At 42.6% G+C, this 18201-nt stretch overlaps 1 protein-coding gene across 2 annotated transcripts in view; it reads left to right on the top strand.

The window, feature by feature from the left end:
* The window catches only part of LOC121328878 (ankyrin repeat domain-containing protein 50-like), a 109955-nt gene that overhangs the window by 29524 nt on the left and 62230 nt on the right, over nt 1-18201 (top strand). The window contains exons 4-5 of one of the 2 annotated variants that reach the window (XM_041274011.1): nt 248-3810; nt 4262-5971. The exons of the other annotated variant lie outside the window; for it this stretch is intronic. Coding sequence (XP_041129945.1) covers nt 248-3807 — 3560 coding nt within the window. The 3' untranslated portion in view covers nt 3808-3810; nt 4262-5971. Of the gene's footprint in view, nt 1-247; nt 3811-4261; nt 5972-18201 lie in introns of those variants that run through there. 2 annotated transcript variants of the gene reach the window in all.

Below are 18201 nucleotides of genomic sequence, written 5' to 3' on the forward strand. Positions count from 1 at the left end.
CTCATCAGACTGTCTGCTAAAATGTTGTTTTTTTTTGTTTTGTTTGTTGTGTATGTAAAACTTCAAAGTAAGGTGTTTTAAATAGAACACAAATGAAACGTTCGTTTTAAACTTTAAAATGCTGTTCCACAATCTGCTGCATGAATTTAAAGTTCCTTGCTAAAACAAAGAAATGACTCGTTAGGAGTTCTAAGAACTGAACCAGTCAGATTTTTATCGGTCTCTCTTTCGCTTTGTTTTTTTTCAGGTTTTCGTAAAATCAGCCTTGATGACCTCCGTAAGGCTTACATAGTCAAGGATGTTCAACAGTATATTCTTCACCGTTTGGATCAAGAAGAAGCGCTGAGGCAACACCTCACGAAAGAAACAGCAGAGATGTTAAATCAGCTCCACATAAAAAGCAGCGGATGCTTCCTTTACTTGGAACGAGTACTGGATGGAGTTGTTGAAAGTTTCATCATGCTGCGAGAGATTCGTGACATCCCAGGGACGCTAAATGGACTCTACCTGTGGCTTTGCCAGAGACTGTTTGTGAGAAAACAGTTTGCAAGAGTCCAGCCAATCCTGAATGTGATTCTGGCAGCGTGTCGCCCCCTAACAGTCATGGAACTTTATCACGCGGTGTGGACGAAAAATATGTCATTGACAATGGAGGAATTTCAAAAGAAACTAGATATTCTGTCAAAGCTTCTTGTTGCTGGCCTTGAGAACACTAGAATCCTTTTTCATTACAGTTTTGCAGAGTGGTTGTTGGACGTAAAGCACTGCACACAAAAGTATTTGTGTAACGCAGCTGAGGGACATAGGATGATGGCTATGAGTTACACCTGCAGAGCCAATGAACTTGCACCGCTGGAGGTGCAGGAGTTTGCATTGCACCTGATTAACTCCAGCCTACAGTTAGAGCCCTGTAGCCTAGCACTATGGATGGTATGGAACGGTACCCCTACAAAAGACTCATTGACATCCTCAATTCCCAAAGAACAGGAAGTGCTACAGTTGTTGGTGAAGGCTGGTGCTTACGTCAGTAGTGAAGACGATCGTGCATCTTGCATCGTACAACAGGCCCTGGAAAGGGAGGACTCCATTAGGACTTTACTAGATAATGGAAGTTCTGTAAACCAAAGTGATGCCAGTGGAAGAACTTTGCTAGCTAATGCTGCATACAGTGGAAATCTTGATGTGGTTAACTTGCTCATTTCCAGAGGATCCAGTTTGGAGATTGAAGATGGTCATGGACAGACCGCACTTACACTTTCCGCAAGGCAGGGGCATACCAAGGTGGTGAACTGCTTAATTGGCTGTGGGGCGAATATCAATCACACAGATCAGGATGGTTGGACAGCACTGAGGTCTGCAGCCTGGGGAGGACACTCTGAGGTGGTATCTGCGCTTTTGTATGCTGGTGCGAAAGTAGACTGTGCTGATGCCGACAGTAGAACTGCCTTGAGAGCAGCAGCTTGGGGAGGACATGAGGACATTGTGCTAAATTTACTCCAGCATGGGGCAGAAGTCAATAAAGCCGATAATGAAGGAAGAACTGCTCTCATTGCAGCAGCATATATGGGCCACAGAGAGATTGTGGAGCACCTGCTTGGTCATGGAGCTGAGGTAAATCATGAAGATGTCGATGGAAGGACTGCTTTATCAGTAGCTGCACTATGTGTGCCTGCTAGCAAGGGTCATGCCTCTGTAGTCAGCCTTCTTATTGACCGGGGAGCAGAAGTTGACCATTGTGATAAGGATGCAATGACTCCATTGTTGGTAGCAGCCTATGAAGGACATGTTGATGTAGTTGATTTGCTGCTGGAAGGGGGAGCAGATGTTGATCATACAGACAATAATGGACGCACTCCTCTTCTTGCAGCTGCTTCAATGGGCCATGCCTCCGTCGTCAATACCCTCTTGTTTTGGGGAGCAGCTGTGGATAGCATTGACAGTGAAGGAAGAACTGTACTGTGTATAGCCTCGGCACAAGGGAATGTGGAAGTTGTGCGTACTCTGCTGGACAGAGGATTAGATGAGAATCATAGAGATGATGCTGGCTGGACTCCATTGCATATGGCCTCATTTGAAGGGCATAGATTAGTGTGTGAAGCTATTATTGAACAAGGTGGCCGATGTGTTGAAGTTGATAATGATGGTCGAATTCCATTGATATTGTCTGCCCAAGAAGGTCATTATGACTGTGTGCAAATATTGCTTGAAAACAAATCTAGCGTTGATCAAAGAGGCTACGATGGAAGGAATTCATTAAGAGTCGCTGCCTTAGAGGGTCATAGAGACATTGTGGAACTGCTTCTTAGCCATGGAGCAGATATAGATGGTAAAGATGCAGATGGCCGCCCAACTCTATACATCTTGGCACTTGAAAATCAACTGGCCATGGCAGAATATTTCTTAGAAAATGGAGCAAATGTGGAAGGGAGTGATACAGACGGCAGAACGGCACTTCATGTTTCTTGCTGGCAGGGGCATTTAGAAATGGTGCGATTGTTGATTAACCATCATGCTGATGTCAGCTCTGCTGATAACGAGAAGCGTTCTGCTTTGCAGTCTGCCGCGTGGCAGGGGCACATTAAGGTGGTCCAGCTGCTGATTGATAAGGGCACTCATGTGGATCACACCTGTAATCAGGGAGCCACTGCACTCAGCATTGCAGCCCAGGAAGGACACTTGGATGTGGTTCAGGTACTGTTGGAACATGGTGCTGATCCAAACCATGCAGATCAATTTGGCCGAACGGCAATGCGAGTTGCAGCAAAAGGGGGTCACTCGCCAATAATAAAACTGCTTGAAAAGTATGGAGCCTCAAGCCTGAATGGCTGTAGTCCATCTCCTGTACACACAATGGAACAAAAAGCCCCCCCTTCTGTTACAGCGAAAATGCAGTCGATAACAATAAAATCTAACAGCTCTGGCAGCACGGGTGTAGGGGATTTGCATCCTTCAGACCACGGCATGTCAAATGGACCTGTCCATGCCTTCAGCTCTCCTTCAGAATCTCCTGACTCAACTGTGGATCGGAAAAAGTCCTCACTCTCTAATAACTCTCTTAAAAGTTCCAAAAACTCCTCCTTACGAACTACGTCTTCTACTGCAACTGCCCAGACTGTTCCTATTGACAGTTTCCATGCTATGACTTTTACTGAACAAATTCAGCAACATTCTTTGCCTCGTAGCCGAAGCAGACAGTCTATTGTTTCACCCTCTTCTACAACTAGGTCTATAGGACAGCATCCTAGTTCCCCCTCCAGCGAATTTGAATGGAGCCAAGTAAAGCCTAGTCTGAAGTCATCTAAAGGAAGTAAAACTGGGAAAAATGCATCAAATGGCTCTGGCAAGGGTGGTTCAGGAGGGAGGAAGTCCAAAAACAGTGGTTCCTCTCAGCCACACGTTTTAGAATATGAAATGACACAGTTCGACAAAAAAATTGCTGTAACAAAGCCTGTATCAAATGTGGGAGTGGCCATAAAAAAGGTTCCTGCAGAGCCTCAGTGTAAAATTGTGGTGCCACCACCACAGCAAGACATCGGGAGATCACAACAGCAGTTTGTAATTCAGCAGCAAAACAGTGCAGAAAAGAAAAGGAACGGCATAATGACCAACCCAAACTACCATCTTCAAGGAAATCAGGTTTTCCTTGGAAGAGTTTCTGTCCCGAGAACTGTCCAGGATCGAGGTCACCAGGAGGTTCTGGATGGTTATCCAGTGGGAGAGACAGAAATAAGCCTTAAACAAGCTCTTAAACTTCAGATTGAAGGAACGGACCCCAGTTTCAGCTACAAAAAGGAAACTCCGTTATAGCCTGTAAGTTTTGATTTCTTGTGATACTGAAAGGCTTTAAGGGTTAGCCCTTTTGTGAGTACATGCAGGAAGTGCTTTAATTGAACTTCCTGGTTCAGGTAACATTCTCTACTAGATGCTGTGAGCAAGCCATATTCATATACTATGGTTAGTTTTGTTTTATTTGTTTCTTTGTTCCTAATAATTTGGTATGAGACTAGGAACACGATTTTTCCACAGTGGCAAACATAGGCCCTGGACTTCTTTCCAGCCTTCTCGATTTCTTTCTTGCATCACATTGTTTATAGAAATAATATGGTACATTGGTGAGATACACACACAAAAATGTAGCTAAAATATTTTTTTCATTATTGTTTCAATTTTCTTTTTCAGATAAAATAATAATAAAACATTTTTTTTTTTTACATATACAGCGAAACGAAATTTGTAGTGACCTCTTTTCTTTTTATTTTAGACATCTTGAACAGTATCCATCACACAAAAATTGGGAAGACCTGAGCCGAAGGAAACCTCTTATCTGCAGACAAACTGAACACTTTTTTTTTTTTTTCCACGGTCCAGAGTGGAAGCATGGGATACCTCTTAAATACCTGGGGAAGAATGTGATCGCCGCACACTGATTGCATTGACTGAAACTGCAACGTGCCTACATTTGTGCTGCCCTTTTCAGTGTAACCCTGCACGCTTCATCGTGTGTATTTAATGTGTCATGCATTTAATATGCAGAGAGTGCTCTTTTCATAAAGTAGATTTTTCCCGTGGTTGGAAATGTGGATTGGTTTTTCTTCTGCCAGCATACACGTCACGAGGATTTGGAAAGGAGAGTGTGTTGAAGCATGTAACACATCGTAGGTCAAGAATTTGACAGGATAAGATTACCTTCATCGATAATGAGCTTCCAGGAACAGGAGGTCTATAATAATCCCCTCATAATATAACACATGTAAATGTTCTATGGTTCTTGTAATTTATATGTTACTCATGCTCATAGTAATGGTATTTTACTGTATGGGTATAATCAAACCTATTTATTATGGAAAAAGCCACTTGCATTGCGTCTTGTATGTTATTCCATGGTGCTGTAGTGATTGTATACTTGAAGATATTTGGGGGCTGTGTTTGATCCCAGTTTTTTTTGTTTTTTTCCCCGAATGCCATAGTATTATTGGAACCTCTGAGGGGGTAGCTAAAACAAAGAACAAATGCATTAACTTTGTCCCTGTGGACCTTTACTAATTAGAAGAATGGGTAGAATTGATGCTGAAATCATTTTGATTTAAAATAATGTGCCAGAAAATGTGTGGTTAGTTGCAGAAACATGAGTGTAGTGCATTTTAGAATACTAACCCTACAGGGATCATTCTAGTGCAAGAAGATACTGCTACAGTGTTATGTTTTTACGGTGGTCTTGCTTGTCGTTGGGATTATATAGAAAACCTTTTGGTTACACGGCATGAATTGTGGCAAAAGTTTACAGGTCTCCGCAGTTTCACAAGGGGGTTGGATTTCCAGACAGTTTTCAGTATTAGGTGCAGTCGCGTTTGGTTTTGAAACAGATGTTGGAAACCCAAGTCCAGGGAATAACAGAGAGAAAAGTATTGTTTTCAGGGGCTGCATTTCAAATCCGCATGGGATGGGTCTGAAAAAAGCTCAGAATTGGAGTGTGAAGCGATCTCAGAATTGCAACGTCCGTTTCCACCGAGCCTGTTCAGTAGTAATCCCATAATTCTGCTGGCTATTCAAGATTAAGATAAAGCGTTCGTTTATCACGGCTGTACTAGATTAATAACAAAGTGAAAAAAAACATCATGCATGCAGAACTTCATTTACTTTACAGAGGAGGGTTCAGAAAACACGGCACTGCATCAAACAGCACTGGATAAAAGCAACTAACTAAAGGGTTTCAGTATTTCACATTCAGAGTGCAAGCCAGCACAATGTGGGGAATGCAAGTAGGAAGGAGAGGGTATGTTTAAAGAGTTTCTTTGCCCTCAGTCATGTCTCAGACATTATTCATGATCATGTTGCCAACTTTTTTTTTTTTTTTGTCCTTTGGCTATTCAAATGCCTGTTCGTGCAATTAGGCAGTTAGTTGTAAATAGCTTATAATGTACATTGAATTTCTCATTTTAAGATTTTTATTTTATTCATTGTATTATATGGAGCTGAAATTCTTTATGCATATTAAAGTGCTTAATAAATACTTTTGCTTTTCTGCATATAACTTGTCTGTCTCTTTTTCTTACTTTGTTTCTGTAATGACAGGTCTTTAAATTAATGTTGGTGACAGTGGTAGCATTCCAGTGGTATGTCATGGTTTTTCATACCGCATTGTGTGTGTGTGTGTGTGTGTGTTTTTTTAATGTGTGTCTGTTGAACACACTGCACTGCTGACAGAGGTTAAGTAGTTCTCATTCACAATAGAAGCAGATGAGAAGCTTTTCTATCCAGTTCCCAGTCATACCCATGATATTTACCTGGAAACACTGAAAACAGTATTTTTGTTTTGTGTGGGGGCGTTGATTCCCTATCAAGTATGAAATGTAACCACTCATTTACCAAGGGGTCATGTGTGACACCATAAAAGGGGACAGAGAATCGCAATCTACTCCTTTGCTTGGTTTTTGTTAGAGACTGGAAGAACCGTGAGAGACCCAGTGAAAGCTGAAAAAAATATAGGTGAGTGTTTTGTTTGTTTGTGCTTGTTAGTAATTGTCTTTGTAAACCGCCAGACAACTAACGCGTCTCCGGAGCTGTCGCCATGGGCCAGCTCAAAGCCTGAACTGCACTTCACTACAGTCACTAATAAATTGTTATCGCCCACCACGAGCACTGCTGCTCGCACCCGGACTGGTGACCGTGTTCAGTATAATTGTGGGGCGGATAGCTTGTATTTATTATTTGGGCTGCAATCCCTTGTCTTTTCTCTCTGTGCATTACACATTGGTGTGGATTGCTGGAGATTTATTGTTTGGTCACCAGACCGGAAGTATAAATAAAAGACCCCCTTTTCCAAACGGATTACAGTTTCCTGTCTGTGTTTGTTTCACCTCTGCACCTGTTCATAATCACCAGCCACTTTGCCACATGAGACATAGCCTCAGTTCTCCTCTTTGTCGGCTTTGCCACCCTGCAGAGCAGGCTCAATGGATTGGGGTGACAGTGTTATGTGAGTACAATCAATAGCACCCATCGCACTTGGGAGGCCAGTAACCCGGTAGAAGCTCACTTTCACATCCTGTAAACCTGTCCTATGTGTGGGGAATTTAACCCTTAGCGGTCCATTTATTCAGTGCTTGTCAGGCTTTACGTCTATTTGATGATGTCAGACAGGGTCCACAAAGGGTTAATATAATTCCCCCTGAGCTTTAGCAGGGCTTTTTTTTTTTTAATTTATTTTGTAAATATATCAATCATTGTACATTACAATTTGGAAGATATTTAAATATTAACCATGATTTACAAATTAATGATTAATAAATATTGTCAAATAACGTAACACATACTGTAGTGTATTTCAACATGTATTTATTCATGCACATATACAGGTATATAATTTACAAAACACCATAATAAGACGCATTGTTATTGGCATTATAGTAACAAAATTCATCAATCCCTAGCATATCTAGTGACCGACATTTCCCCACCATCAGAAATCATGAACAAATCAATACAGTCCCATCCAAGTAAGTCAATAAGTAAGTCCACTGGCCATATTGCAAGTGGCGATTGCACTTGATGAACATTAGTGTTTCGAACCTGGAGTCGCCCATTGAACACCGATCTAGCCTAAAGGTCCTGCCAGCAATACTGACCACTCGCTTGACTGTGGCTGAGGTGGCAGGCACATTGAGGTACCTGGCAGCTAGCTTTGCCAATGCAGTGAACTGGGGCTCGTGGCTCTTCCAGAAGGCAAGGGGCTCTGACCCTTCTGGGAGATGGGGCAGACAGGTTACCTCTGTGGAAGCAGAGGTGGAAGATGGTATAGGAGCCGACATTTTTTATTTTTTATTTTATTTATTTCTTAGCAGACGCCCTTACCCAGGACGTCTTACAAATAAATACATATCATGAATTACAGTACAATTAAGAGCAAGATAAAAAATACAATGCCTTCAGTCCTAATAAGAGCAAATACAAAACTTGGTATGATTTGATATCGGAGCAGTTCAAGAGCAGATAACAGTGTTGATAGTTACGTCAGGGTTAGATAAGAGTGCAAATGAAATACAAAATACTATAGATTGGATTAAGTGCAGGATTAAATACAGTAGAATAGGGTGCAGATAAATGCAAGTTAAAGTGCTTTAAAGGCAGAGTGCTATGTAGACCAGAAGAAGAGAGTTTTACAGGTGTTGTCTGAAGAGGTGTGTCTTGAGCAGGTGTTGAAAGGTGGTCAGGGACTGGGAAGTCCTAACATCATTAGGAAGGCTGTTCCACCACTGCAGAGCGAAGATGGAGAAGGAGCGGCTCTGTAGGCAGGGGTGCGTAGAGGTGGTACAACCAGTCTTCTAATGCAGGCAATGGGGAGAGGTCAGGTGGGGGTGTAGGGAGCGATGAGGGTCTGGAGGTAGCTGGGTGCAGTCTGGTCAAGGCATTGGTAGGCGAGTACAAGAGTCTTGAACTGGATGCTAGTTGTAGTCAGGAGCCAGTGGAGTAGTGTGGGAGAAGCAAGGCATACAGAGCACCAAGCGAGCAGCGGAGTTCTAGATGAGCTGGAGCGGATGGGCCAGGAGGCAGTTGGAGTAGTCTAGGCGGGAGAGTACCAGGGCCTGGACGAGGAGTTGTGTGGAGTAGTTAGTGAGGAAGGGTTGGATTCTCCATATGTTGCTTAGGAAGAATCGGCAGGTGGTGCGAGAGTGGAGATGTGCTGGGAGTAGGAGAGGCAGGGGTCCAGAGTTACTCCGAGGTTTTTGGCTGAGGAGGAGGGAGAGAGTGTGGTAGATTCCAGAGAAATGGAGATAGAGAGATCAGAGGAGGGGGAAGATGAGGAGGGGAAGAAAAGGAGGTCAGATTTAGAGAGGTTGAGTTTGAGGTGATGCGAGTGCATCCAAGAGGAGATGGCAGACAGACAGATAGAAATATGGGAGGGGATGATGAGGTCAGGTGGGGGAAGGAGAGGAAGAACTGAGCATCATCAGCATAGAAATGCTATGAGAAACCATAGGATGCAATGAGGGGGCCCAGGGAGCAGGTGCACAGAGAGAAAAGGAGAGGACCCAAGACTGCTCCTTGACATGAAAGAGAACAATTTGTTTCTCTTTGAAGGTTGGTCCTGGGCAGTGGCAGGTGGGGAAGGTTGTGGAGCAAACCTGCCACACTCCTGCTGGAGAAAAGCTGTTGCTGTCAGTAGCTGCCCTGGTCACCACGCAGCCTTAACGTGGGGGTCTGGTAGAGCTACCAGCTTGTAGAGAGACATCGGTTCATAAGGGTGCTTCTCCAGGGATGCCTTGAGGGCAGTCACCAGCTGGGCATTGTACTTTGCATTACAGTTGCTCAGGAAGGTCCTTGGTCCAATGATGCTGGGAATGACAGAATTGATAGAAACAATGTTGGAATCCTGGGTTAGGAGAGTGGCATCCTCAAATGGTTCCAGAATAGCCACACGTCTGCTGGGGTCAGCTGTACTGGTGCATTTATTGGCTTGAGTTTATCTTGGTCAGCCTGCAAAATGGATTGCATCATCTTGAGATCAGAATTCCAGCGTTCAGCAGTTGCAGGCTGAAGTAACAGGTTTGGCAAGGGCTAAAATCCAGGCAGTCGAAAAGCTTTCTTCATATTACTGCCATTGTCAGTGATAACATTGGTGGTGCTCCCTTTAATCCCAGATTGGGTTACAGTCTGTTCAAATGCAACCCTGATGTTGCCTCCTTTGTGATGTTCTGCTGGCCTCCAAGAGGGTTAAGGGGCATCATAGATGTCAAGGACGGAATGACCTGTGATGCGCGGAAAAGATTTCACCTATCTTTGTCCCAGGTCTGCTTCCCGCTGCTCACCATCCACCCGCTGTTTGGAGAAAATTAGGTCGGACCGGGCCAGAGTGCTGTTACTGCCTCACTGGCCCAGGATACTGTGGTTTTCAGTCAGCCAGCTGTAGAGCTTACCAAAAAGCAACAAACTGCTCAGTCAAGCGTGGGGGACATCGTGGTATCCTGATTCATCGAGCCTCTGGCTCTGGCCTCGGAATTGCTGCATTCGAGCCGTCTGGGGCTTTCTAATAGGTCACTGACACTCTGCAGAATGCCAGAGAGCGTCCACACATTCCCAGTATGGGTATATATGGGGCATCTTTCAGACGTGGTATCTGCCTCTGGTTTTGACCCCACGACCTTTCATGGCAGTTATACTTCCATTTTTGAGGACCTGTTTGATGAGGGGAAAATCCCCCACTACACTAGAGGTCAACCTGGCAGCTGTTTAAGCTTCTCGTGTCAAAATTGATTCAGTCTCCCCAGGAGCCCACTTCCTGCCTGGGCAAGTTTTGAAAGGAGCTTGGTGACTTCAGCAGTCAATGAAGGATATTGTTCCTCACTAGAGGCTTTACGTGATGCTTGAGGCACTCATAAAGCCTCCATTTGAGTCCTTGCATTCAGCTGAGCTGGCTTTCTTGCTTGCAATCACATCCGTTAAATGGGTGAGTGAGATGCAAGCATTTTTGATTGCGAAAGACTGCTTCATTTTTAAGAAGCCAGGACAAAGGGTACGCTTCGTACCAATCCTGCTTTTTTGCTGAAAACTATCTCGGCATTCCACATCAACCAGTTTGTGGAATTGGAGGCTTCCATCTGCCACCTTTCATGTCTGACAGGGAGCGACTGCTCCATATGCACTAGCTTATTATGTGGAAAGAACACAGGTGGAGGGAGTCTAAACCAAGTCCCAAGCCTTGTCTAAGCAGATGCTATATAAATAGATAACAGACACAGTCAAGACTGCCTATGAGTGAGCCAACTTGCCCCCTCTAGAAAAGCTCACTGCTCATTCCACCAGGGGCATGGCAGCTCCATGGGCTTTGCTCCAGGGTGCATCTGTGAGGGACATTGCAATGCAGTGGTGTGGGCCACTCCCCATATCTTTACAAGAGTCTATCGACTGAATGTCATGGATCCATAAAACCCTGGCTTTGGAACACAAGCATTGAGGGTGGCTTCAGGGTCTCCCTCAATGTTTTAGCCCTAGCTACTTGTTACTGGGGTTCTGTATGGTAACACTTTAGGTAGCCTTCTGCTTAGCCTTGTAACATTTCAGTTGTTATGCAATATTGCCCTTGCAACAGCTTTTATATCAATGTAAAGGTAACGTTATTATCATAGCCCTGGTTCCCTGAAATAGAAACGTTACCATTAACCTTCAAGGTATAGATATTATTGTGTCATCTGAGTTTTTCTCCCTTTTTCTTTATGTATAACCCTATTCACTCGATGTGGCCTGCAGGAGTGTGAATCTGCTCCTAGCAGCCCTTCGCCCACCTTTCCGCAGTCTTTGTGCTTCCCCTGACAACCTGAGCAAGTGCTTCAATTAATCCACAGGGACCCTCTGAATTATCTGCTTGAGTAATTCTAAACATAGTCTTCTTTAAAATCATAATCAAAATACAATGAGAAAATATAACTTTAAATACAATCACAGTATAACTGCAATACAATTAGGAACTATAACTGTAACTACAAAGACAAGATTCAGCTCCCACCCCCACTGCCAAGCCACACTTTGTATCTGAGTCCAAATTAAGGAACGAGTGATGGATAACACCATTGTATAACATGTTGCAGGGGCACAATCTAAGGGTACTATCATATCAGACTGAATGTTTTCTAAACATTATATACAAAAATATATGCAAAGTATATCTGTATCATTGTAATTGAGCTTTTTTGAAGGAAACACACAGCATTATACCAGCTGTAGAAACAATGCCTTAAAGTTTATATGGCCAGAGGTGAAAAAGATGTAGCATTGAAGAGGTTAATGTACACTGGACACCACCTGGAAGTGAAATAGTAGGGAAACATCAAGTCACATGACCTCAATATGGCGGCTATCTTTGGGGCACAGGTCAGTGAAGGGCGTCGGATGAGTTTCCATAATGGATTAAAAACAAGAACAAAACCGATGCAATTACCAAAAAGTCGAGCAAAAGCACTTTTAAAATCATGATGGACACAGTAGGGGAGCTGCGGTATACATGCTAGTAGGAGGAATGGTTAAGTATAACTCGGAAAAACAGCCTCCCTATCTAGTATAAACATCCTGGTGTATCCACGTGGGAGCTGGTTATTTTCTTGTACATTTAACCAGTCTTAAAGTTACCAATGATGCATCTTCCAGCACACCTCTTATGCCTGTTGTTCAAAACATGTCCATGTATGCCCGTTGCCTGACAATATGAATTAATCCTTAACCAGCCTAGTCTTGAGGTTCTTCCAGAGCATCTGGTCACTCTGATATCTGGGTTATTCATTATCTTGGTTTGAGGTTCTTCCAGAGCGTCTGGTCACTCTGATATCTGGGTCAGTCATTATCTTGGTTTGAGGTATTTCCAGATTGTCTGGTCACTGGTATCTGGGTCAGTCATTATCTTGGTTTGAGGTTCTTCCAGACTGTCTGGTCACTCTGGTATCTGGGTCAGTCATTATCTTGGTTTGAGGTTCTTCCAGAGCGTCTGGTCACTGGTATCTGGGTCAGTCATTATCTTGGTTTGAGGTTCTTCCAGAGCGTCTGGTCACTCTGGTATCTGGGTCAGTCATTATCTTGGTTTGAGATTTTTCCAGAGCGTCTGGTCATTTTGGTATCTTGGTCATTCATTATCTTGGTTTGAGATTTTTCCAGAGCGTCTGGTCACTCTGGTATCTGGGTCATGTATTGTCTTGGTTTGTTTTGTGGATGAAGGCGACCTCCAGGTGGTTCCTTGACTACTGCAATTCACCCTTTGCTATTTTAACAAGAACAGTTATAATAATCCACATTTATAATATTCACAACAGTGCTACTTTACTCCTAAAACTGAATTAGTAGCACTGTATTTATAAATACTTGTAGAGTGTACATTCATTTTATAGTTGCCGTGTTGATACACAGCTTTGAATCTTTGCACTCACTGTCAGTGAGTTTGTGTGACTGATGTGTTTTTTTATGAACGTGGGTCTGGACTGAACCAACCCTCAGAGGTCAATGCACCACCAAAAGACTGATCATTTAATCAAAGTTTTAAAGTTTGATCCAGGATAGGTAAAGTGGCATTTATAATTACAGGATTCAGAGAGAAAGTGCAAAAGGGTTTTTATTACATTTCCTCAAGGTTTCTTCAGGAGAAACAGTTGGATGGGTTCCAGCCCTGCATAAAGCAACGAGAGCACAGTACAATTCATGACAGCAAGCAAAACCGAACAGCAGCTTAACATCTTTCTAATTCAATGCATGTGTCTTTTATTCTCCCTCTCCATACAAAATGCTCAACCTGACACCAGAACAATCCAAGGGAGCCTAACTTTAATTACCAGCAGCTCAGAGATGTGTGTGAGCTGCTCTCCTGAGGCTAGTTTCTATGTAGCAGTACAATATTATAGAGTCCTTAATTGAATTCATATCAGAGGAGCAGCGTTTCTGTAATGATTTGTCCATGTTGAATTACAGTAGCTGTCTTATTCATTCAGCATCTCCGCTCTACAAATCACTGGTGTTCCTACATGCGCTACCGCGATTACCAACAGTGGTGACAAGAAGCAGCACCACACCTGCACTGAGAGCACACACTGTCAGGAGACGTGTCTGTGTTTGTGCTTCATGTCTGTGTTTGTTATTATTATTTTGTGACTGCAACCCCTTGGTTTTGACACTGGCAATACCCATAGTTGGGTAGAGCCAGCATTATTATTATTTAAAAGGTCAAGTAAACCCAAAAAGGAAATAAAAGTACTTGGGCCGTGAACTTTGTGTTTGTCGTTGTCCGGAGCACATTCATCACCCTTTCACTTATGCACTGCAACCCACACGTTCACACCTTGGCATTGTAAGCTTCGGCTAAGAGTATTGAACATCTTTAGAACATTACAACACATTACAATTCATTTTCACATGGATAAACCACAGTGTCAAAAATGTAATCCTTTGTTTATATAGCATTACTCAATGTAAAATGGTTTCTACTGTGGACACTGATTATGTAATCTGTTTGGTAGCACACTCCCACTCCATTGCATTGTACTTCACAAGGTTTGAGTTTCACACAGTCAGTGCATGGTAGCACTAAACAGACCATGCAGCAGGTTATCTGTATATTCATTTTAGACCAGCCTTTTATTTGTAGAGAATTCAAAGCAATACAATGGAGTTCCCTGCACTGCGACTTGACAGCCAAGACCTACATTCACTGCTACAAACTCTCAGTGTTAGATGTTAAAGACTACAGGAAATCTGAATTTTATGTTGCTAGGTATTTTAACATTATAACATTATTTTGTAAGCCAGGACACATTTAGCAGCCATTGTTTATTTTGTAATTTTTTTTGGCTCTGAGATATTCGATACCATTCAGCGATGTAACAGTGTTTAAGATTGGTTTTCTTATTGCAGTTGCCTTGGAAACTGTATAAATTCAAACATTATATACTGTGTCCTAGTTTTATTAAAGTAGCGCTATAATTGTTTAAAGTCTTTTTTAACCAAGGTGTATAAGCTTTATTAACATTATTACATTATTTGGTTGTGAATATTTAGATTCTGCACTTCTTATTCCACGCAAACTGAACATATGCCATGGTTGGAAATACAGCACTAAAGTTTAAGTGATGCATCCACATTTCTGATCTGCATCTAAACCCTTGGAGTGAGTTTGAACTGCAACACGTGATAATTAGATACTGGGAAGCAAGGACAGCTTTTCATCAACAGTCTGAAATATCTGCATACTGAAGTATAAAGCACAAGAAAAGAATCGATGGATATTCAGCAGAAAATATGTAACACAGGCTTTTATAACATTGTGTCCACTATCCTCCGCATGCCTACCTGAAATTTTACCCCAATCCGTGAGAAAATTTAACGTAGTAGAACAACCCATTAAAATATAAGGACTAAAGACACCTATATATTCTGTGATATATCAGTTAAATTATCCATATATATATATATATATATATATATATATATATATATATATATATATATATATATATATATATATATATATATATATAAGCAGCTCAATGGTTTAATTAGCTTTTTTTTCCAACATTTATAAAATGGTTAGTCAGACTCATTATGTAGATCATGTAGTAATGACAGCTTGATACTGTATATGTATATAACACTGCTTTGCAAAGTGCCAAGGGTTGAAGTACAGTAAAAGTAAATATATACATGCATTAACCCACAATACTCAACTGATATCTAAGTGGCCATGTGAAATAAAGAAACATTTCTATACATCTATGCACAGGCAGGAAGTAAAATATTTGTCAGTGACGTTAGTTTTGATAACTGGATTTGACATTCTGAGCTTGTGTACATAAGGGGGAGGCAGGAAAACCTTCATTCAGAAAGTGTATGGGACTACGTTGAATTCATGTTTGTTTAGTCTGAAACAATAACAAGCATCAAAATACAATGAAACAGTAGCTTTGTCCTCACTTCAAGTGAATATAATATAGTGACATATAGCTTGTTGATCTTAATAGTGTTTTTATTCAAGGGATGAGGCTCCAACTAATTTTTTATTTTTATACAGCCATTGTTTGGGTTCAGTGTTTGTGGAAATCTGTAATCACGCCTCACATGCCTTGTGTCTGCCCTTCCTCAGCTCTCTGCACTCCTCACATGCCTTGTGTCTGCTCTACCTCAGCTCTCTGCACTCCTCACATGCCTTGTGTCTGCTCTACCTCAGCTCTCTGCACTCCTCACATGCCTCGTGTCTGCTCTACCTCAGCTCTCTGCATTCCTCACATGCCTTGTGTCTGCCCTACCTCAGCTCTCTGCACTCCTCACATGCCTTGTGTCTGCTCCACCTTAGCTCTCTGCACTCCTCACATGCCTTGTGTTTGCTCTACCTCAGCTCTCTGCACTCCTCACATGCCTTGTGTCTGCTCTGCCTCAGCTCTCTGCACTCCTCACATGCCTTGTGTCTGCTCTACCTCAGCTCTCTGCACTCCTCACATGCCTTGTGTCTGCTCTACCTCAGCTCTCTGCACTCCTCACATGCCTTGTGTCTGCTCCACCTCAGCTCTCTGCACTCCTCACATGCCTTGTGTCTGCTCTGCCTCAGCTCTCTGCACTCCTCACATGCCTTGTCTGCTCTGCCTCAGCTCTCTGCACTCCTCACATGCCTTGTGTCTACTCTGTCTCAGCTCTCTGCACATGCCTTGTGTCTGCTCTACCTCAGCTCTCTGCACTCCTCACATGCCTTGTGTCTGCTCTACCTCAGCTCTCTGCACTCCTCACATGCCTTGTGTCTGCTCTACCTCAGCTCTCTGCACTCCTCACATGCCTTGTGTCTGCTCTACCTCAGCTCTCTGCACTCCTCACATGCCTTGTGTCTGCTCTGCCTCAGCTCTCTGCACTCCTCACATGCCTTGTGTCTGCTCTACCTCAGCTCTCTGCACTCACATGCGCTTTTTTCTTACATTTTTTGTAAAAAAGTAATAAATAAATAGATGTGTGCATGTATGTAAATAATTATGTCAAATAAATTGCCGTACCACAAAAACACAAGTTTTTTTAAGTATTAATTCAGAGAATGCATCAAATTAGATCTCCTTTTCTTCCCCCCTCTTTCTCCCTCACCGCTAATCTCTCAATCTCTATTCCTCTTGAATCCACCACCCTCCCTCTCTCCCTCCTCACCCTCCAAGAACCTCGATGTCACCCTCGACCCCTCCCTCTCCTACGCTCAGCACATCTCTACTCTGGCACCCTCCTGTCGCTTCCTCCTCAGCAACACATGAAAAATTCAACCCTTTTTCACCGCTGATCTCTCAATCTCTATTCCTCTTGAATCCACCACCCTCTCTACCTCCTCACCCCCCAAGAACCTCGATGTCACCCTCGATATAATATAATATTCACTTGATGTGAATAAACTAAACTATTATTTGCTTATTTAGGGGTTCTTTGCTTAGAAAATACTAACCAGGGCTTTCAGGATACATCAAAATGAATGCAGTATAAAGAATATAAACAATACACCTCTACTCTGGCACGATCCTGTCGCTTCTTACTCAGCAACATATGAATTTTGCCCCTTCCTCTCTGACTAGTCCACACAGCTCCTAGTTCAGGCCCTGGTACTGTCACACATTGATTACTGCAACTCCCTCCTGGCCGGCCTCCCTTCCTCTGCCATCCATCCGCTCCAGCTCATCCAAAACTCTGCTGCTCAGCTTGTCAACATTGAACATTCTCTGTCCCAAATTAGCATTATGAATGAGAAAAAATAAACAATAATTGGGCCTGTTTCCAACGAGATAGCGTGCTGAGCTTTGTCAACATTGTTCTTATTCTTAAAAAAATTCTACAAAATGTGCAATGCCAGTATTTTTAATGCACGGCACTGTTTTATAACAAATTCTAGAATGTTGTTCCACTAAGTTTCATTGTATAGTAATAAAGTATGTAACATTACGGTCGTCGTTTTCACTGAAACTTTGCGTCTTAAAAGTGGGTGGCTTTTTGCTTCTTTGCAAGTAATGTTGCAGGGTGTACAGAAGAGCTTACCTCCATCGTTGTGTAAAACTCCTGCTGGATACTGCTTTACGTGATCTGCTGCATGCACATATTAGCCTTTTTAGAGACACAAACAGCACTGTGCATGGTGAATAGTACACGCAGGCACACAACAGAACTGCACAATTTGTTAATGTGATTTTTTTTTTTGTATGAAATGCAAATAATAATTATGAAAAAATTAATTATTATTTCTTAATTGTAAAAATGGCGGTATTGGTCTAATTTCACAATTTCCGCACAGCCTGTGAAATCGCAATTTACACAGGGCGGTAATTATAGGAAACGTGTGACCAAGATGATGTAACAAGAAAATCGTTTTTGAGTCTGTCTTGCTGTGTACAGCTCCAGGAAGTGCTATATGGTTTGGTGTTTGTGCACCAGATAAAAGGATGACTCGAAGTGTAGATTCACTGGTGGCATTAATACAGTCTGAAGTTACTGCTTCTGTTGCACTATCTTTTTCAAACAGCCACTTCGGGACCATACACAGACTGTCAGGTAAAATGTCTGCAGCTGGATCACTTGTCATCTGGCTTGAAGGAACATGGGAAGGCTTAAATCCTTTAACTCTCTGCAGATCAGCCCTTATAACCTGAGCTGTGTGATACAGTGCACAACTAGGTCCCACATCTTCATAATCCATGTGCGGGTTCTCATTCAATTTTTGTTACA

The sequence above is a fragment of the Polyodon spathula genome, chromosome 2, assembly GCF_017654505.1.
Source record: "Polyodon spathula isolate WHYD16114869_AA chromosome 2, ASM1765450v1, whole genome shotgun sequence".
Classification (NCBI taxonomy): Eukaryota; Metazoa; Chordata; class Actinopteri; order Acipenseriformes; family Polyodontidae; genus Polyodon; species Polyodon spathula.